Source organism: Physeter macrocephalus, chromosome 12 (assembly GCF_002837175.3).
Source record: "Physeter macrocephalus isolate SW-GA chromosome 12, ASM283717v5, whole genome shotgun sequence".
Classification (NCBI taxonomy): domain Eukaryota; kingdom Metazoa; phylum Chordata; class Mammalia; order Artiodactyla; family Physeteridae; genus Physeter; species Physeter macrocephalus.
This window is the reverse complement of record NC_041225.1, coordinates 17,965,678-17,988,823: the sequence shown is the minus strand read 5'-3', so window position 1 is coordinate 17,988,823 and position 23,146 is coordinate 17,965,678. Positions and strand designations below refer to the sequence as shown.

The 23,146-nt window shown below is 39.4% G+C and overlaps 1 protein-coding gene across 1 annotated transcript in view; it reads left to right on the top strand.

Moving 5' to 3' along the window:
* AFF3 (ALF transcription elongation factor 3) overlaps positions 1 to 23,146 on the top strand; it is a 586,002-nt gene that overhangs the window by 403,379 nt on the left and 159,477 nt on the right. The window contains exon 9 of the mRNA XM_028496803.2: positions 17,534 to 17,587. Within this exon, the coding sequence (XP_028352604.1) occupies positions 17,534 to 17,587 (54 nt within the window). The remainder of the gene's footprint in view (positions 1 to 17,533; positions 17,588 to 23,146) is intronic.

Here is a 23,146-nt window from a genome sequence, read left to right as displayed (position 1 = left end):
TTACAATGGTGTGTTAGTTTCTGCTTTATAACAAAGTGAATCAGTTATACATATACATATGTTCCCATATCTCTTCCCTCTTGCGTCTCCCTCCCTCCCACCCTCCCTATCCCACCCCTCTAGGTGGTCACAAAGCACCGAGCTGATCTCCCTGTGCTATGCGGCTGCTTCCCACTACCTATCCACCCTACGTTTGGTAGTGTATATATGTCCATGCCACTCTCTCACTTCGTCACAGCTTACCCTTCCCCCTACCCATATACTCAAGTCCATGCTCTAGTAGGTCTGTGTTTTATTCCCGTCCTACCCCTAGGCTCTTCATGACATTTTTTTTTCTTAGATTCCATATATATATGTGTTAGCATACGATATTTGTTTTTCTCCTTCTGACTTTCTTCACTCTGTATGATAGACTCCAGGTCCATCTACCTCACTACAAATAACTCAGTTTCATTTCTTTTTATGGCTGAGTAATATTCCATTGTATATATGTGCCACATCTTCTTTATCGTATGAGATTAGAACACTCCCTAACACCATACACAAAAATAAACTCAAAATGGGTTAAAGACCTAAATGTAAGGCCAGACACTATCAAACTCTTAGAGGAAAACACAGGCAGAACACTCTATGACATAAATCACAGCAAGATCCTTTTTGACCCATCTCCTAGAGAAATGGAAATAAAAACAAAAATAAACAAATGGGACCTAATGAAACTTAAAAGCTTTTGCACAGCAAAGGAAACCATAAACAAGACAAAAAGACAACCCTCAGAACTGGAGAAAATATTTGCAAACGAAGCAACTGACAAAGGACTAATATCCAAAATTTATAAGCAACTCTTGCAGCTCAATAACAAAAAAACAAACAACCCAATCCAAAAATGGGCAGAAGAACTAAATAGACATTTCTCCAAAGAAGATATACAGATCGCCAACAAACACATGAAAGAATGCTCAACATCATTAATCATTAGAGAAATGCAAATCAAAACGACAATGAGATATCATCTCACACCGGTCAGATTGGCCATCATCAAAAACTCTAGAAATAATAAATGCTGGAGAGGGTGTGGAGAAAAGGGAACCCTCTTGCACTGCTGGTGGGAATGTAAATTGAAACAGCCACTATGGAGAACAGTATGGAGGTTCCTTAAAAAACTACAAAAGGCTCTTTTAAAACATGTTCTTCACTCTACGTTTTGTCTTTTTCCTCTCAATACTCAAGCAATCCAAAAAATGTTTTGACGATTAATTCGATGCCAAATTTATATGCCAAAGTTTACATAATTCACAAGCTAACAAATTATTTTAGCTCCATAAGAATTAGTAACATGTTTACTCCTTAAAAATCATTATTTTTTTATCATTTCTGAGGAGTTAAATGTGTTTTCTTATTATAAGACAGTTTTGTGCATGTATCTATATTTGGACCAGTGCTCTTATTACTAAGCATTTAAAGTGCTATTCATTAGAAATGACAGCTTCCCATATAACATTATTGAGTGTATTTGTCCAAGATCTGTTTCTCAATCTAGGAAGAGCCTTTGGCTTACATAGGATGGCTATTTGTTTCATAAAGGTTATGATTATATGTTTCTTAAGATGTTACCCTAAAAGTTCAAAATAGTTCCATTATCATGATTTCTAATGATAAAATGAATGTGACTGGTTTTAAATGGTTAAAATATTACTAATTTTTAAATTTTTGATAGTAAAATATAGTAGGAGAAGGGTTTTAATGCCATCTGGAGGCATTCTAGAGAACTGAAAAGGGTAGAATCATTTAAATATGTAGTTCTTTTGAGCAGTGTTTGAGACTAGATAAGAATTTATGCAACTAGAATGTCAACTATTTGGGAGTAAGTTTTTTTTTATAAATAATTTTATAAAAGTGTTAATTACTGTAGAAACAACAATTTTTCAAATTCTCATTAACCAGTCACCTTAAAAACAGGCAAAGGAGCATACAAAATATTTTGGAAAGCTGCTAGCATCCTGCATTTAATTTTTTCAAATTTAAAATCACATTCAGTGGACTCCAATTTTGCTAATACAGTTTGATGTGCCGCTAAAGTTCTCCTCCCCTTATACATCTCCGAAAAGTCCATTCTCTAAAAGAATTGGTTTCCATAGCTCATTACCTTATCAAAATAAATATGTTGTCTGAGGAATTATTTTTAAACCCTCTGGAGATTTGCGAACAGTGAAAGTTTGAAGCATCACCCCACATTCGTGTCTCTTTGAGCAAAGCAGACTTAGTCATCCATCTCATATCCTGCCTCTTGAACTAGAAATAGCAGAAATAAAGCCTGAGGCTGCAAGTATCCCTCTTAAAAGTGGAGAATTCTAAACTTGATCCTCCCAAAGAACCTTCTAATCGTGGTCTGTTATAATTAGGCAAGAGGAGCAGCTCATTATGAATAAAGAGCAGGGACTCAGGGTGCCTTAGACTTGCATAGCATTTTACAGTCTCTGTGTGGTATCCTATCTGAGCTTTATCTATGCAGACAGATAGGTAAGACAATATCCTTATTTCACATATAAGGAATCTAAGGATCAGAAAAGTCATTCAACTTAAGTGAAAAAATTGGGACACACATCTTTGGATATTGAGCTTTTCTGGCCATTTACCATACTGAGGGGTCAGTGGATCTTAGGAGACAGAACAAAGTCATAAGTCAGAACCAAGGAGAAAAATGGGGACCCATTTATTTGTTAAGTGGTAAGTGTATTAGTTTGCTAGGGCTGCTGTAACAAAGTAGCATAGACTGGGTCCCTTAAACAACAGAAATTTATTGTCTCAGTTCTGGAGGCTAGAAGCCCAAGATCAGTCATTAAGGTTTGTTTCTTCTGTGAAAGAAGGATCAATTCCAGACCTTGTTCATTGTTTTGTAGATAAACATCTTCTCCCTGTGTTTCTTCACATCATCTTCCTTCTCTGCATGTCTCTGTGTCCAAATTTCCCCTTTTTATAAAAATACTAGTTATGTCGGATTATGGCCCACCCTAATGTTCTCATTTTAACTTGATTACCCCGTGAAGATGCTATCTCAAAATAAAATCACATTCTGAAGTACTGGAGGTTAGGACTTCAACGTATGGATTTTGAGAGGACACTCAACATTAAGGGTCAGAGCAATCAAAATGATTTAGAAGCCAGGTCAGGAGAATCAGGAGTATACAGATGCCAGAAGATGGAACAAGGTGATAAAACAGACCAAAAATTATGAGCTCCGTGGAAACCAAAGAGGTAAAGGAGAGCTGAAAACTGTAAATAACATACACACAGGCACTAGGAAAGATACCTCTTCCACATTTGTGGTTTGGTGGGACAGACTTGGCTTCAGTAATGCCTATACATCCCTCTGTCTGTATAGTTCCATGACCTGTGAGTCATTTAAAGCCATTTTTTGGTTTTAAATTGTAGTATAAAATTGAGAGTATCCAGCAGCTCATTTTCTGAAAAAGCATCTTTCCTCGCTAGCCTCTTTTAAAAACGAGAGATTAGCATGATTTGCAATGGCCAAGACATGGAAGCAACCTGAGTGTTCACTGATGGATGAATGCATAAAGAAAATGTGGTATGTGTACGCAATGGAATATTATTCAGCCATAGAGGGAAATCCTGCTACTTGCGACAACATGGATTGACCTTGAGGGCATCATCCTAAGTGAAAGAAGTCAGAGAAAAACAAATACCATATGACCTCATTTGTATGTAAAATCTTAAAAAAAAAAAAAAAAAAGAGCTCAGAGATACAGAGAACAGATTGGTAGCCTCCAGAGGCTGGGGGTGGGGAGTGGGCAAAATGGGTGAAGGTGGTCAAAATGTACAGACTTCTAGTTATAAAATAAATAAGTCCTGGGGAGGTACTATACATCATGGTGACTATAGTTAATAATACTGTATTAAATATATGAAGGTTGCTAAGAGTAAAACTTAAAAGTTCTCATCACGAGAAAAAAAATTTGTAACTGTGTGGTAATAGAAGTCAACTAGACTTACATTTTGCAGTATAAACATATATGGAATCATTATGTTGTACACCTGATGCTAATAAATAAATAGATAAAAGCAGGAGGTTAATCATGATACATTTTAGATAGCAATTGCCTGGTAAGAAAGAGTAGTCTGGGTAACACCTGGGGATCCCTTCAGGATATATTATTTAATGGTCCTATGAGTATTCATAAAGATGAGAGGTGCACTTTATTCTCCACACACACAAACACACACACACATAAATTAAAAATTTTGTGATAGAGTTCCAGTTGTCTCAATGATAGAGAAGCTTATATTGTATTAACTCTCCTGCAGATGACTATTAAAAACACTGGATGAGATATTTTTTAAAAAACAAAACTATTTGAAGACACTAGAGGCTGATCAAAAGAAGGCGGAAATGTTGGCAATTTGATCCTTGAGAGAAAGAATTGGAATGCATGAGACCTACATTTATACAGCTTCTCTCCTGAGGGCACTCCCCATTCCACAAAGAGTAACTACAACTCAAGGCCACAGTCATATATTCTTGAAGTGTATGAGGATGGAGTTCAAGGCTGCCAGAGTGGCTGGGATTTAAGGGAAGAAATTCCAGAAAGGAGGCAGCCATAGAGAAGAGAGTTCCACTTCTGTATATAAATTCTCCTCCATGCTTGGGTGACTTCTAAACTGCATAGGTATGGGAGAAAGGCCAATGAGCCCAGTGGAAAACAATAGCTAGAAAGCTGAAAAGCTGAGCAGAGATTTCAATAGCTGCCTACTGCCTAAAAAGATTGCCTGTAGAGTTTGGAATTTGAATCTCACCCAAGTTATAGGGACTTGGCAAACACTTAGGTTTTTGTCTGAACCCTCAGAAAGGCCTCGCCTTAAGAATAAAGGATTCATCCTAAAACTAAGGGCAAAACCAAAGTAGATCATAACAAAGTGTAATCCTAAGCATTCACAAGTTCAGTTAGTAATTTGTCTGAAACAAAAATATCAACACTCTTTAAAGGAATAAAACAGATCTAGAGCCTCTATTACATGTCATTCATAATATTTATTATCTAATCAAAAATTAACAGATATGTATAGAAATAGGAAAATGTTATCCATAATCAAGAAAAAAAGTAATTGCTATAATAGAACTTAAAGTTACCTAAATGTTGGAGTTTTCAGACAATAACTTTAAAGCAGGTGTTAAAATATATTCAAGAATATAAAGGAAAACATGGTCATAATAATTGAAAGTAGAAGACTCTCAGCAGGGAAATGGAAATGATTAAGAAGAACCAAGTGAAAATTCTGGAACTGAAAAGTGAAATATTTGAAACGAAAATTTCACTGGATAGCCTTAGTGAAGAATGGAAATGACCAAATAAAGGGTAAGTAAACTTAAAGTCAGATCAATAAGCATTATCCAATATGAAGAACATTGAGAATGAAGATTAAAAACAATAAACAGAACCTCAGTGAATTATAAGACAATATCAGGTAGTATAATATACATGTAATTGGGGTCTGAGAAGGAGAGGACAGAAAAAACAGATCAGAAAAAATATTCAAAGAAATAATGGCTGAAAGCATCCCAAACTGGCTGAACACATTAACTTACAAATGCAAGAAGCTCAACAAATCTTAAGCAGGATAAATAAAAATAAAACCACACCTTGAAATGTTACAGTAAAATTGCTAAAACCTATATTAAAGATAAAGAGAAAAATCTTGAACATTGCCAGAGATAAATGACATATTACATAAAAGGTAACAGTGACGCAGTTAACCAAAGGATTCCCACCACCAACTACGGAGGCTAGAATATAATGCAAAGACATCTTTAAAGTGCTGGAAGACAAAATAAAAACAATAAATTTAAAAAAATAAAGAACTTTATTAAGCTAGAATTCTAAATCTAACAAATATATCCTTCAAAACAAGGTGAAATAAAGACATTTTTGGTTTTTCAAAATCTGAGAGTATTTCCAGAAGGCCTGCACTACAATCAGTGATAAAGGAAATTTGTCAGGCTGAAGGGGAATAATATCAGGGGGAAGTTCAGACCTACACGAAGGAAGTATTTACAGGAAATGATAAATATATATGTAAATATAAAAGATTATGTAATGTAAAAAACAAGATACTCTTTTATGGGACTTATGATGTATGTAGATGTAAAATGTATGACAAAAATACCACAAAGGATAAGAGAGGGCAAATGGAATTGCATGACTCTAAGATTCTTACATTTTATGTGAAGTGTTATAATATTAAATCCAAGTAGACTGGCAATAAGTTAAGGATGCATAGTATAATAACCAGAAAAACCACTAAAAAAAAAATACCGAAAAAGCATAACTGTCATTGGAGGGATTAAAATAAAATACCAAAATAAATTAGATTTGAAAGACTGCCTACTGTCTATAAGGTATACAATTTAAATATAAAAACACAATAGGTTGAAGCCAGAAGAGGAAAAGATAGACTGTGTAAACAGTAAGCATAAGAAAGCTAGTGTGACACTATTAAACTACCAAACAGACTTCTAGACAAAGAGCATTAGAAGAGGTAAAAAGAACATTTTATCATGCTAAAAAGTTCAGTTAATGAGGAAAACAGACCAGTCATAAGTATATACATATTTACTAAGAGATCATCAAAATATATGAAACAAAAACTGACAGAACAACAATAATAGAGATTTTTAACTTCCATTTCTTCAGTAAGCAGTAGAAAAATTAAACAAAATATTAGGAAGCATATAGAATATTTGAACATTATCAGCCACTTTGACCTAATTGACATTTATAAAACACTATACCCGACTGGTGCAAGATATGCAATCTTATCAAGTACAAATGAAGCAAGACCTTATTGTGCACAATAAAAGACATATCGATAAATTCCGTATGATTAAAATCTTGCAGAATGTGTTCTGTGATCACAGCATGGTTATATTATAAGTCAATAGCAATGAAATTCTAGAAAAGGCCTAATATTTGAAAGTTAAATAACATTTCTAAATAGTTTTTGAGTTAGAATAAATCACATAGGAAATTAGAAAATAATTTTAACTGAATGAAAATGCATGTACAGTTTATGAAAATTTATAGGCTTTGCTAAAACAATACACACAACAAAAAGGAAATGTATAGCTTTACATGACTAGAAAAGAACAAAGTTGAAATCAGTAATTTATGTTTCCACTTTACGAAGCTAGAAAGGAAGAATAAATTAAACCCAAATCATTAGGAAGAAGTACATAATAAAGATAGGAATAAAAATTTTTTAACAATAGAGTAAATTAATAAAGCCAAAATTTAGTTCTTTTAAAAATTTAGTAAAATTAACAAAACACTAACAAGTCTAATCAAGGAAGAGAGGAGGGAAACATAAATCACCAGCATTAGCAAAGAAAGAGTGGGTATCATTATATAGCCTACAGAAGTTTAAACAATAGTAACTGGATATTACGAACTACTTTCTGCTAATTAATTTGACAACTTAGATGAAATAGTCAATTTCCCTGAAAAATAGTTACCATAAGTAACTTAACCATAACTGCCACATGAAGAAATAGAATATCTGAATGACCCAATTGCTATTAAAGAAATTGAATTTGTAATCAAAACTTTTCCACAAAGAAAATTCCTCCAGAGTCAGGTGGTTTCACTGGTAAATTCCATCAAAACTTAAATAAGAAATGTTTTTACCAATGAAACACCGCCAAATGAACTGCTAGTCTTATAAAAACTCCTTCAGAAAATAGAAGCGGGGGCTTCCCTGGTGGCGCAGTGGTTGAGAGTCCGCCTGCCGATGCAGGGGACGCGGGTTCGTGCCCCAGTCCGGGAGGATCCCACATGCCGCAGAGAGGCTGGGCCCGTGAGCCATGGCCGCTGGGCCTGCACGTCTGGAGCCTGTGCTCCGCAACAGGAGAGGCCACAACAGTGAGAGGCCCGTGTACCACAAAAAAAAAAAAAAAAGGATATAAAAGAGGAAGAAAAACTACCCAATTCATTGTATAAGGCCAGTATAACCTTGATACCAAAATCTGACATAAACCTTATAAGAAAAGAACAATGTAATCCAATATCTCTTATAAACACTAAAAAATCCTTAACAAAACATTAGCATATATGTTCCAGTGATATATGAAAAAGACATTATTCATTACAACTAAGTAGGATTTTATCACAGGAATGAATGGTTGGCTTAATGTTAGAAGAAAAATTAACGTAATCCACTTTATTAATAAAATGAAGGAGAAAAACCATATGATCCTCTAAATAAATGAAGGCAAAGCGTTTGACATGATTCAACACCCATCCATGATTTTTAAAACTCTCAGCAAACTAGTACAAGAAGGGAACTTATTTAATCTGACAAAGGGCATCTACCCCCAAACCTACTGTAACGTCATATTTAATGGTGAAATACCAGACACTTTCCACCTAAGATCAAGAACATAGCAGTAGGGCTTCCCCGGTGGTGCAGTGGTTGAGAATCCGATCGCCTGCCAATGCAGGGGACACGGGTTCGAGCCCTGGTCCGGGAAGATCCCACATGCCACGGAGCAACTAAGCTCGTGTGCCACACTACTGAGCCTGTGCTCTAGAGCCCGTGGGCCACAACTACTGAGCCCATGTGCCGCAACTACTGAAGCTCGTGCGCCTAGAGCCCGTGCTCCACAGTGAGAGAAGCCACTGCAATGAGAAGCCCGCGCACCACAACGAAGAGTAGCCCCCGCTCGCTGCAACTAGAGAAAGCCCGCGCGTGCAGCAACGAAGACCCAACACAGCCAAAAATAAATAAAGAAAGAAATAAAATTTTTAAAAAAAGAAAGAAAAAAGAACAGCAGTAATGTCTGCATTTATCACTTCTATTCAGCATTGTAGTTCTAGTCAGTACAATAAGGCAAGAAAAAGAAATAATAGGCATAAAGATTGAAAAATCTTTTGGAAAAATCTTTATGAATGATCATTTATAGAGAAAATCCTAAGAAATTTAATAAACAACTACTAGAACCAATAAATGAATTCAGCAGGGTCAGTTTACAAAAATCAGTTGTGTTTCTAATAGCAGTAAACAATTGCAAAATGAAATTTTAAAAGTCCCATTTACAGTGATACAAAATACTTAATATATTTAGCAAAAGACATATAAGACTTGTACACTGAAAGCTATTAAACCTTGATGAGAGAAATTTTAGACTTAAATGGAGAGATGTTCATAAATTGGAAGGCTCATAATGTTAATATGTCAGTTCTTCTCATAATGATATACCAGATACAACACAGTGTTGATCAGAAGGCCAACAGGGCACTTTTCTAGAAAATGACAAGATGATTCTAAAATTTTTATAGAAAAGCAAGGGTCCTAGGTAGCCAAAGCAGTCTTGAAGAAGAGCAGGGTTGGAGGCCTTACAGTACCTGATTTCAAGACTGACTGTAAAACTAAAGTAATTAAGGTAGTGTGGCATTCACATGGACAGACAAATAAATCAATGGAACAAAACAGAGTCTAGAAATAGACCCACACATATACGGTCAACTGATTTTTGACAAAGACAAATCTTCAACAAATGGTGCTGGAGGAACTACTGAGGGAAAATCTGAATCTCACTTAAGACACAATTGAGATGGATCACAGACCTCCATATAAAGGCCAAAACTATAAAGCTTCTAAAGGAAAACATTGGACAATATCTTCACAACCTGCAATGATTTCTTACAGAAATCACAAAACCACAGAAAAGAAAAGAAAACCCCGATGAATTGGATTTCATCAAAATTCAAAACATCTGGTCATCAAAATGACAAGGCAAGACACAAACTGGGAGAATATACTTGCAATACATATATCTGACAAATAGTTTGTATCCAGAACGTATCAGGAGCTCTGACAATTCGATAACAAAATGATAAAGACACAAATTTTTTAAATGGGCAAAGCCTTGAACAGACAAAGAAGACATACAAATGTCCAGTAAGGAATTGAAAACATGCATTTTACTAATAATATTCATCTTCAGGGAAATGCAAGTTAAAGCCACAATGAGATACCACTATACACCCACTAGAATGACTAAAATTGAAAAGACCAACACCACCAAATAGTCAGGAGATATGAAGCAATTGGAACCCTAGTGCATTGCTGATGGGAGCGTAAAATGGCATAACCATTTTTTAAAACTGTTCCTTCTACAAAACACATTTATTGCATTCCCCAGAAATTAGGCACACACTTATTACTAGTTCCAGCAATTCCATTTGTAATTATTAGCATGGGGAAAAAGAGAAACATATGTCCTTTAAAAGATTAGTACAAGAATTTTAATAGCGGCTTTATTCTTGATAGTCGAAAACTGGAAACAACCCCAATATACATCAGCTGGTAAATGGATAAACAATCTTGGTATACTGGCATACTTTCCAATATACTGGAAACATAATGGAATACTTCTAATAAAAAACAAATTCCCCAACTTGATCTATAGATTCAATGCAATCTGAATCAAAATTCCAGCAAGGTATTTTGTGGATATCAACAAACTGATTTTAAAATCTCAGTGGAAAAGCAAAAGACATAGAATAGCCAATACAGTATTGAAGGAGAAGAACAAAGTTGGAGGACTGACTCTACCCGACTTCAAGACTTACTATAAAGCTACAGTGTTGGCGAAAGAATAGATAAGTAGATCAGTGGAACAGAATAGAGAGCCCAGAAATAGACCCACATAAATATAGTCAACTGGTCTTTGACAAAGGATCAAGGACAATACAATGGACAAAGATGGTCTTTTCAACAAATGGTGGTAGAACACTGCATATCCACATGCAAAAAAAATGAATCTAGACACAGACCTTACACCCCTCACTAAAATTAACCCAAAATGGATCACAGACCTAAATGTAAGACACAAAACTATAAAACTCCTAAAAGATAACATAGAAGAAAACCTACATGACCTTGACTATGGTGATGACGTTTTAGAGCAAGTGCCTAAGGTAGTGCCTGCAGAGGAAGAGCAGACTGAGATCCTGTTAGATTGTCCTCTTCACTAGGAAAGTTCTAGGAATAAGGAGCAAATGGAGATTTCCAAGATACAACGAAGACCGCAATCTTAGGGTCACCGTGCTTGCTTAATCCAGATTTGCCCACCACTGGCAAATCCACGCTTAAGTCAGAGGTCAAAAGCATAGGCTTGTGGAAAACTCCTAACAGAGGATCTGTCTGCATTTGAAAAGCGTACCTATTACTTTAAAGAATAAATGAAGATTCAAAAATGACCTTCATAAATTAAGGAAATTGGATTAAACACAAATAGTTAAACTTCTAGAAGAAAAAAAAATTAACAAAATGAAGCAGAAGGAAATGGTCTACCAGGTGTGCACATTGTGCAGTAAAAGACTTGGAAACTACTGTAAGCTCAAACTGAATTAGAGCAACCCATGAAATCTTATTTCTCCCAAGTTAATATAGTAGTTGGAAGTAATATATGGAAAGTGCCCATTACCTAGTAGGCACTCAGTAAATACTTATTACTGCTATTTAATAGGATTCATGATTTAGAAAACAACCCTATCTCTGCAGTTGGTACAGATCAGAGCTTAATGAGAATTTTCATCTCTCCTTTAAAAAAGGTGACATGCTAAGAGAGGGTTAAGTTTACAAAGGTCTTCTAGTAAAGCTGGAGCTGTGAAGAAGAAGGCAGAGCGGTCAGTCTTCTCCAGACATGTCAGCCGGAATGAGCTCTTCTCCCAGCCTTCAGACAATAGGACCAGAGGTCAGCAGTGCATGGCTTTACCTCTCCCCAAAGGAGAATGCATAGCCAGGAGGTGGCTGGAGAATTCACCTCCGCCACTGACTTCTAATTTTAAATGTCTTGGAAGAATTGGATATCACCGACTGATGGAACAGAGTGGGTCTAGGTGATGCCCAAAGCTCCTTTCCAGATGTCTGATGTGCACCTGTGAGTCATTTATAAAGGTGAAAGGTGAAGTGTGTTTATATCAATGAAAAGTATTTACCTCCATCAGTTCAGGCTGCTATAACAAACCACTATAGACTAGGTGGCTTATAAACAGCAGAAATTTCTCTCTCACAGTTTTGGAGCCTAGGAAGTCTAGGATCAAGGTGCCGGCAGATTCAGTGTCTGGCCCACTTCCTGGTTTGCAGATGGCCATCTTCTCGCTGTGTCCTCACATGGCAAAGAGCGGAGAGGGGAGAAGCAAGCTCTTTCGTGTCTTTTCTTTTTTTTTCGCCGTACGCGGGCTTCTCACTGTCGTGGCCTCTCCCATTGCGGAGCACAGGCTCCGGACGCGCAAGCTCAGCGGCCATGGCTCACGGGCCCAGCTGCTCCGCGGCACGTGGGATCTTCCCGGACCGGGGCACGAACCCGTGTCCCCTGAACCGGCAGGCGGACTCTCAACCACTGCGCCACCAGGGAAGCCCCGTGTCTCTTCTTATAAGGGCATTAATCCCATTCGTGATGGTTCTACCCTCATGACTAATTACCTCCCAAAGGCCCAGCTCCTAACACTATCACAGTGGGGGTTAGAATTTCAATATATAAGTTTGGGGGGAGGGGAACACAAACATTCAGTCCATAGTTATTTATTAAAAATATCTTATGCCCATTGTAGAATTATCTTAGAAAATGTTAAATATGGAGGAAAAATATACACAGAAACAATTATGTGCTAAACATATAAAGAAATCTATCACTTATGCATGTGCTTTTAATAATAAGATTATACAAACTGATCATATAATAGGTTTTGGAATTTGAGAGATCAAAGTCGATTTGAGAACTGTTACCAAAAGATGTTTTTTTTTTCAGAGAAGTTTAAAACCTTTCTGATATTTATTTTGGCCATAGCAATGCGTGTCTAAAATGATGAACTGTGACTGTTCTTTTAGCCCACGAGGTACCTTCCCCAGAGACTTCCTTTCCGTATCTGTTTAAGTAATTTGCCAGGCTCCTGTCTGCTAGGAAAATGAGAAATCTAGTATAGACACTTTGCCTAGAGAAAATTGGCCAGATCCCATTTCTCCAACTCTTAGACACTAAGAATAAAAAATAACGTAGGAAGGGTCTCTAGGGCTCCTTGGACCCCCTTGTTTTGTAGATGAATAAATTAGACCGAAGGCCCTTGAGAGGTATGGCTTGTCCAGTGGATAAGGAGGGAAGGCCTTGACCCAGCCTTCAAAGACCAACAAGTCCAGCTGGGGCTGGGCACCATTGCTGAAGGAAAAGAGAGGTGAGGAGGCTGTCAGTTTTACCTGAAAAGGAAATTAGATGTTGCTGTTGTGTTGGTTATACCGTCAGATTAAAACAGCAAACAAATCCAGGAATGTAGATTGGAAATTATGCCATCACAGAACAAGACTGCAAACCTTATCTTTCATGTTCGTACACCAGACTGGAAGGCCCATGGTCCCAGAGGTCATAGAAGAAAATTCTTCAGCAAAACTAGGAAGTCTGTTCCCCTCTCTTGTTTTGTTCCCCTCGACTGATGCTTTCTCTTTCCTCTACACCTGGACTCCATCCAAACATACCTCTCCTCAGGGTGTCATCTAGGTCAGCATTTCTCAAGCTTTTTTGGGGTAATTTAAAGGGTTTTAATTTTAATTGTGATTAAAATATGCATAGCATAAAATCTATAGTCTTAACCATCTTTAAGTGTGCAGTTCAGGGGCATTAAGTACCTTCACATTGTTGTGGCTCCCATCACCATGAAGTATTCCCAGAACTCTTCATCTTCTCAAACTGAGACTCTGTCCCCATTAATAGGCCAAATTAATAAATTGCCAAAGCTAGTAACTCTCCATTTCCTCCTCTCTCCAGCCCCTGGCAGCCACTACTCTGCTTTCTGTCTCTCTAATTTTGACTGCTCCAGGGACATCATATAAGTGGAATCAGACAGTATTTGTCCTTTCGTGTCTGGCTTATTTCACTTAGCATTATGTTTTCAAGGTTCATCCATGTCGTAGCGGGTGTCAGAATTTACTTCCTCTTTTTTTTTTTTTTTTTTTTCTTTTTTTTTTTTTTTGCGGTACGCGGGCCTCTCACTGTTGCGGCCTCTCCGGTTGCGGAGCACAGGCTCCGGACGCGCAGGCTCAGCGGCCATGGCTCACGGGCCCAGCCGCTCCGCGGCATGTGGGATCATCCCGGACCGGGGCACGAACCCGTGTCCCCTGCCTCGGCAGGCGGACTCCCAACCAACTGTGCCACCAGGGAAGCCCCTCCCTCCTCTTTAAAAAGGCATTTTCTTTCTTTTTAAAACTGAACGATATTCCATTGTGTGTAGAGACGTTTTCTTTATCCATTCATCCATCAATGGACATTTGAGTTGCTTCTACCTTTTGGCTGTTGTGAATTACGCTGCTATGAACATGAGTATACAAATATCCCTTCAAGTTCCAGCTTTCATTCTTCGGAGTACATACCCATCTCAAATTTTCAAACATAACCTACCCAGTCAGCCATATGTCACATCCTACGAGAGTGTGTGTTTCAAACAACAGTGTCACAAAACAGGACCCACCATGACGCTGACATTTTCTTTTTTTTTAATAGTTTTTAAATGCAGGTCAAACTACACAAATTCATTTTTGGTCAACCCATGTTCACGAAACACAGGAGAGGTTACTGAGCAACTAACGAGATAGTTTGTGCCACAGGAGTGAGGAACGAAAAGGAAACCACCTGTAGGGGCCCTGCAGTATTTCTAACCCCGGCTTGGTCACCTGATGGAGATGATTTCTTCTGTCCTCCCAATAGCCTGGAAAGGAAGTTCTTCTTTCCTGTTTTACAGATGAGGAAATCAGGGCTGAGAGAGTATAAGAAGCTTGTCCAAAGATTTGCCTCCAGTGAGCCTGTCGCCTCCCCCATCTGCCACGGGCCATCTCTCTGGCCCACACTGCCTGACAGGCTAGTTTACAGGGCGCCTGGCAGGACTCCCCTCAGAGAACCCGAGGCATTCTATTAGGGCCAAGGAAAGCTTTAGCTCAAGGGAGTGACAACTCAGAAAATTTCATTCACAGGCTCAAGACGTAGGTATTTGGGGTGTACGTATGCCATGCAGGAAGGGTTAGTTTGCACCAACCCCTAACTAGACCACAGAAGCAACTGCTTCCTTCACTTAATGATTCAGGTGGACAGTACCTGAAAGTGAGTTTGGCACCTTTGCAAAGAGCTCTTTCAGTCCAAAGAGACATTCACTAATAAACTGGAGCTCCTCTGTATTCATTGTGACTGTAGCAGATGGCAGTGTTTTTCTGAGTCACTGTGGCCAAGGGAGACTGTGGTAAATCAATAAACATTACCATATGTATTGATTGCAGTGCATAATCAATAAATATTGCCTGACATTAACAGGCTGATTATGCTTCCTCCAAGTGTTTTCTTTCATAAAGCTGCTTCACACTCTTGTGTTGAAGCCTGGCTCAGCATTTAGAACATAATACTTATTCAGTAAAAGATTGTTAGTATGAGTAAATGAATGAATGCAGGATAACACAGAGGATGGTTGGAATATATCCACTGTGCATTTCGTGTATCTTCTTTCAGAAATACCGTTAGCTTGATTTGTGCTTTCTTTTCTATGGATTTTAATTAGATATAAATCTTCAAAATGCAGACCTGGTATATTTACAAACTGAGTTCTCCCCTGTCCCTCCCACCCCCAGATCACAGATTCTCTTTGCACCCCTATGCCTCTAATGCTGGTCCCTTCTCAGGCAGCCTGGTGCCAAAATGATACTCCCCATGCATTCAATGCCTATCTTGTGCCAGGCACTCTGCCGGACATGTTGTCTTACTTCAGTCTCACAACAATCCAGTGAGGTGACATTACTAGCTCTCATATTACAGAAGGGATAATCGAGGTCTCAGTGGGTGAGACCTCACAGTTGGCAGTGGCAGAGCTGAGATCCCCGCTGGGTCAGAGCCACTTGGAGGCGCTGCTTTAGGTCTGGTGCAGAGGGCGCACGAACTAGAAGAGATACTAAGGGAGAAATTCTGTTTCTGAGCAGAGGGCTGGCATCTCCCTTCAAGCCCTGAATATCTGCTCTCCTTCCATAGTTTCGAGAGAATTGCAGCCCACAGAGCCTGTGAGGAAGCTTGCGGAAGGAGACAGGAGGAAGCCTGGTTACAGGCAATGAGTCAGGGTGGTATTTCTGCCCGGTGATGGAGGTCTTGGAAGTAGCAGAGGCTGGAGTCTGGAATTCATCTGACAGTCCCAGTAGCTGGCGGAAGTCAAAGAACAGCTCCCCAGCCCCGGCCCACCTGCTCACCTCAAAGGGCCTTCTGCTGTTGGCAGAGTATATTTTGGTAAAGCAGTGCTCACATGATCCCCCCAAAAACATGGAAAATATTTCAGCCTCTGCCCTCAGGGTTCTGCCACAGAGAATTCCATCTCCACTCTGAGCTTCTGAAGTACCTGAAATATACAAAGGGACAGGGACTGTAGGAATACGGGCAGATGAGCAAGCATTCACACACATGCACGCACTCACCCTTCTGTGTTAAGAAGGCCATTCCTGCTTTAAAAATGAGGGCTCCGTGGGATTTAAAGCATGTCTTTCGCATAGTACCAGTGTCGGTATATCATGATGAAGAGGTAGCAAATACTAACTATAAGCCAGACTGTGTACTAAATGCTTTCTAAAAATAGGAGAGCTGTATAATATAACAGTAATGCAGGGACAGCCGGTGTAAACGGAACACAGGATCACCCTGCAGATGAATCAATTCTTTGAATCCTCATAGCAACTGGGAAACGTCGACAGCATTAGGACCTCTCTTTTTATAGATAAAGAAACCAAGGCTCCAAGAGCTCACACAGGTGGTGTGGCCCAGCCAGGATATTCCCCTGCAGGCGTCTGACTTGAAAGCCACCTTTCTACGATGCCGCCTGAAACTGCAGACACGTGCGCTGCACCGTCGTGTGGATCTAAGCAGTGCTGGGCTCAAAACACAGACAAATAAAGTTCCGAGTGGCCAGATGGCAGGAAACCCAGCGACTGGAGACTATTTCATTTGAAAGTCTGTTTAACACTAAAGCTAGAGGATTGAGTTAGATGAATTGGCTTGTAGGGATGGGGGAGAGAGTATTATTAATTTGCTTTTGGAGTTTTGGCAAGTAAGGAAAATAATAAGCAGGGCGAGACAAGAAAAACAAGCACTAGTTGGGTAGAACTGGTAATCGTATAGCCTCACTTCTTGAAACAGGATGATGTTACTTTCACTCAGCCCCGGAAGCAGATTACTCTGAAAACAGAGGATTTTTTTAATGGTTAAATACGTAAAATATCATTGTTTTTAATTTTGAAAAAAATAGATATTATCCATTTGACCACAAGAAAGAAAATCTTTTTTCTCATGAGCCAATTGTAAAAAATGGAGACATTCTCTAATTTTGTGAGTTTTGTTTTCCTATTGACAGTTTTGACTAGGTCGTATGACTCTCGCTTCTTAAATTTACTGAGCATTTATTATGTGCTAGGCACTATTCTAAGCATTTTACTCATATTATTCTCACAGCTCTCTGGGATGGTTATCCCCATTTACTGATAAGGGAAATGATGCACTGAGAGGGTAAGTAACTGGCCCAGAGTCACACAGCTAGTGTGTGACAGAGCTGGGATTTGAACTCATTTTGCCTCCTGAGCCCATGCTTTTAACTACGCTTCTATACAGCCTTCATTTCAGCTATTAGATTTCAAATTACTTCCAAATACTGAATATTAATGTGTCTCTGAGCAAGAGAACAGCATTTCTGAATTGTGTGATACCCCTGGGTATACTCAAGATGTTGAAAAATATACTTGAATTAATAATTAGCATAATTAAGATTTTAATCTTATCTTTAAATGTCTGTAGCATATCATTATTTTTATCTTCCCCTTAAAATGTCCAAGAGGTGATCATTTCATTACATTGTGAAGTACGTTTGAATTCTGTTGTTTTTTTCTAATAATTCTGTTACCAATCATGCTACACAGCCTCAGAGTAAGAACGGCAGAGTTCAGTGCCTTTGAAAGTACCAAATTTGAGGTTCAAATTTTGAAGAAAAGTGAGCCATTAAAACTTGAATATTTGTACGGTTTTTGTTGCTTGGACTAAAATTGCATGTTTCCTGAGGGACCGGTTTTGCAAGTTCTGGATTCAGGTGGTGCTGGGTTAGCCCTGAAACCCTGGCTGGACTTCTTCAGTATCAAGATGTGATATCCTCTGTGGAGCTTTTAGTAAAACTTGATTGATCAAAAATAAATTGAAGTAATGCCACAGAAAATGTTACACCTAGACCAAAAGCATTCAGGAAGACGGGAATGGAAATGTCGCTTCTTCCAGTTGTTGTAAATAGATGTCTTTGTTGTTTCATGTCCCTGTGTTTAACCTCCAAACTAGGACTGCCAGATTAAATACCAGACACCCAGTTCCATTTGAATTTCAGATGAACAAGGAATAGTTTTTGAGTGTAAGTATGTCTCATGCAGTATTTGGGACATACACTAAAAAAAACGTTTTTTACCCGAAATTTGAATTTCACTGGCGATCCTGTATTTTTTTTAATTATTATTAATTAATTAATTTTAAATTTTTTGGCTGTGTTGGGTCTTCGTTGCTGCGCTCCGGCTTTCTCTAGTTGGAGCGAGCAGGGGCTACTCTTCGTCGCGGTGCACGGGCTTCTCATTGCGGTGGCTTCTCTTGTTGCGGAGCACGGGCTCTAGGCATGCGGGCTTCAGTAGCTGTGGCTTGCGGGCTCTAGAGTGCGGGCTCAGTAGTTGTGGCGCACTAGAGTGCAGGCTCAGTAGTTGTGGCGCACGGGCTTAGTTGCTCCGCGGCATGTGGGATCTTCCCAGACCAAGGCTTGAACCTGTGTCCCCTGCACTGGCAGGCGGGTTCTTAACCACTGCACCACCAGGGAGCCCCAGGATTCTGTATTTTTATTTGCTAACTCCAGCAACCCTGTCAAATCTCACATAGACTGTAGGTCCAAGTGGACTTTCATTTAAATCCATGATTTATCAAAGAATAGAAGAGAGACAGGATGAAGAAGGGAGAGAAAAGAGAAGGGAGAGGAGATAAAGTAATTGGAGGAGAAAGAGAGAAAGTAAGAATGAATTCGGGCAATCCGCCAAGTAAAATAACTAACATTTTGCAAGAAAGAAATTCTAAAACAGGTCATAGGATGGAAAAAGTCTGTTTCACAGACTCTTTGGCCTGAACATTGGCCAAAAAAAAAAAAAAAAAAAGGCATCCTATTAACATCTGAATACCAAAGCTCATCCAGGAATGGAAAGATTTGGAATTTGAAGGTTCTTAGCTTTCAGCTTGGTTAGAATACCCCAATTCTTTATTAATTGCAAGGAGGATTTTGTTTTTTCAGTGAGATGCTTCGGTAATTCGATATCAAAGAAAGCTAACTAATTTCCGTTTATGTTACTAAGATGCATTTGAAACTTCGCGGGTCGTGTTTTGTTTGCTTGCCTTGCGCTGACATGCAAAAAACTATCAGATGCCTGATAGGAGGAGAATTTACCTCTGTTTAAAAATCACACAGTTCTGCTGTGAAGCATGAAGATGGATTTTTTTTTAAGTGAAAAAATATTAACTGACAGCTCAAGACAGGTTTTTTTCTTTAATCTCTAACCAGACAAATTACTATAAGCAAGAACCCTCTTGCCTTAATCCTGGACACGTCACAGATGTGACAGTGTTCTGTAGGAGATGGCTTTTTAACTGTGGATGAGGGAAAATAACCTTTGGAATTTTTAGGATGTTATTACAAGCAAGTTTACTAGTTTTTGACTTACTAAGCCACAGCTGGAGCCAGCCTTCATCGGGGTAAGAATATTTTCATGCTGCTATTATATCGTTCATATTTCAAGTGTAGGATTATTACATTGGGGGGAATCTGGCCTTTGAGGCTTGTACTGTCTGTTGAGAATGCAAATGTGAATGTCCTATAAAAAGAGAGAGAAACTGACTGCTTCCGTCTGTGCCGTAAACTTAAAGACTCCAACAGATGAGGTACTGGGGCTGCTGGAGCAGGAATTGGATCACACCACCATTTTGGATAAAAGAAAATGTTGTATTTCTCTGGGAGGCATTAAGAGAGCTGGGCTTGCAGCCTCCCTCAAACCAAACAATTATGTGTCAGGCTCTCATTTCTGTAGTTGTTGTTGTATTGTTGCTGCTGCTTAAAAAAGAAAGAAAAATCGACATAAGAGGGCAAGGAATTTTCAGACCAAATTAATTATGAAGCTGCTTGATCAGATTTTCTTTCGAATTAATGAAACATGAACCATCATTGCTTTTTCTACCACCTTGTCTGCATTCTGCGTCTTACCGTTTCTTCCATAAGGTACAGTGTGTCGTTAGTTCAGAGAAAGAACAATGTTATTCTATATGCTTTCCCTTAAAGAGACTTCAGAAAATTCCAGTGTCTCTCCAAAGAGCAGAGATGACCTCCCCACCAGCCTGGCTGCCTGTGGAAATGCACTGAGAAGCCACAGGGGATCGTATCAGTTCACCTGTGACAGCCAGGCTCGGAGCAGGTGCTGTTTTGATAGGAAAAATGTCCAGAGGAAATTGCCAGGTGATATGAACAACAGAGAACCAATCTGTATGGCGACACCAGCATCCTTTCCAACCAGGTTGCTTTTTCAAACCCGTTTCTTGACCGTGTTTCTTAACCAGGGTGCACATCCGATCACCTGGGGAGCTTTTAAAGATATTAATAGCTGTGCTCTGCAGAGTCATCGTCTGCCCCCCGTGATTTTGATACACGTCTTTGGTTGAAAACATACTAGGAGGTCTCAAACCCAGCTAACCGTCAGAATCACTGAGGAGGCTTTAAAATTCAGGTTCCTGGGCTCCCTCCGCCAGAAATTCTTGTTTAGTGTGGCTGGTTTGAGACCTAGGAATCTGTATTTTTTAAGTTTCCCAATTAGTGTTGCTGATTAGTCAGATTTGGAAACCCCCTTTGCCCCAACTGAATTACATAAATTTCATTGAGAAAAGCATTTTGGGTTAAAAAGAAAATTAATCATGTGTACAGAGCCTTTGGAGCAGCATCCTATACTTTCATTGTTTTCACCTTAAATTTTTCCCTAGCTTCGTGCCTCCCTGCTTCTCTCCCATCCCGGAGGAAGAAATGCCTGATCCTTTTCCCCTCTGGTTCCCTGATCTCATCTCCTCCCTCCATCCTTCTCCAGGCCTGGCTTGTTCTCTCCTTAGGTACTCTTTCTCCTACAGCATACTCATATTTTCCCAAACTAAACAAAATACCCACACCCATCAACCATTGTAGCTGCTGAGCTCTCGAGCTTGTTCTCTCTCTCCCAGTCCTTGAACCTCTCGTGGGCCCTGCTTTCTGGCCACCTGTCCACTGCATCTGGTTTCGGGCATCTGTACATGTGGGCCACCGTGATCTCTTTGTCATTGGGCCAAACCAGTGGCCCTTTCCCAGTCCTTAACTTCCTTGACGTCTTGGCAGCCTGTGACCTGTCAATCATGCCCTCTTTGAACCATCTACTCTTTGTCTGCCATCTGACTGCACTCCCTTGGTTGTTTTGTTTTGTTTTGTTTTGTTTTGTTTTACCAGGGTTCAATCTTTGGTCTGTTTGTTTTTCTCTGCATCGTCCTCATGGTGAGCTCCACTCCTGCAGCTTTCACTCTCATCTCTGTCCAGGAGCCTACTGAATTGAGATCCCTAATTGTGATGTCTTCCTTGAGCTCCTAACCAGTCTTTACAGCCAGCCACTGAGACCTTAGATCCTACATGTTCAGAATCTCACATTCCTCTCCACCCTCCCCCCAGCTCCTTCTCTTATTCACCTACTTTTCTTAGTGCTGCCTCACAGACTCAGAACCATGGACTTTCTCTCCTTCCTTAGCTCCAGAGCCCAATCACTTGCTGTATCCTATCACATTCTATTTTTGCAGCCTCTCCTACATAATTCTATTCCTTTACATCTCCATGGCCACACCTTTGTTCAGGCCTTCCCTGCTTCATTCCCAGCCCTCCCTCTATAGAAGCCTGATCTCCCTGCTACCCGTTTCTTCATTCCAACTATGTGATTAATGTGTCTAGAGTACAGTTCTGATCATGCCAAATTGTGAGTTGGCCAGGTATCAGCACACTGACCTAGGAACATAATACATTCTGTGGTACAGAACTGTATGCTTTAATCCACTAACTAGATGATCCCGGGGCTAGAAAAGCAATAAAGGGCAAGAAACATGATGAGTTGCTTGTTGGTTTTAATTTCCAGAATTCAGAGATAGTATAGGAACCAAATTCTGAAAGTGGAGTGGCTGTCCATGGTGGGATCCACACCTTCTGAGACAAGTACTTCATTTTACCCAATTACAGCCACAGATGTGATACTATATATTGATACTGACCATCTGGCTAGGGCTTTTAGACAGATGTTCAGACATTTGAGGTCTGAACTATAGTGGATGGTTATATTCTTATGTTTCTTTAAATTGCATTCATGGGCATAAAGGAGGGTATGTTTTGTTGGGTACCTGCAAGCCCGTTGCCTGTACAAATAGGGTGTTACTAGTACAAGAATGGCTTGAGACCTCAAGGTCATACCTGAAGTTCAGGGACCACAGGGCTTTATATTTTGGACCCAACTTCTAAAACTCTATTCTGATCCCAGGTGAACTGTTGTAGTTTTCATAATGGAGAGGATAAAGGGACTTAAATGGAGGTAACTTTTCTATACTTCAAAGTGGATACCATTAGGCTGTGATGAGTTACCTATGTATATAGCATTAGCTAAAGCAACCCCTAAGGAATCTATACAAAGCAACATACTCAAAAACACTATAAATAAATTAAAACAGAGCTCTGAGAAAGGTACTAGTAAGCCATAGGAAGGCCAAAAAAAAGAGGAATAAGAAGCAAAAGGAAAAAAATAGTATACAATGGATAATATGGCAGACCTATACCCTAATATTATCAATAATTACATTCAGGGCTTCCCTGGTGGCGCAGTGGTTGCGCGTCCGCCTGCCGATGCAGGGGAACCGGGTTCGCGCCCCGGTCTGGGAGGATCCCACATGCCGCGGAGCGGCTGGGCCCGTGAGCCATGGCCGCTGAGCCTGCGCGTCCGGAGCCTGTGCTCCGCAACGGGA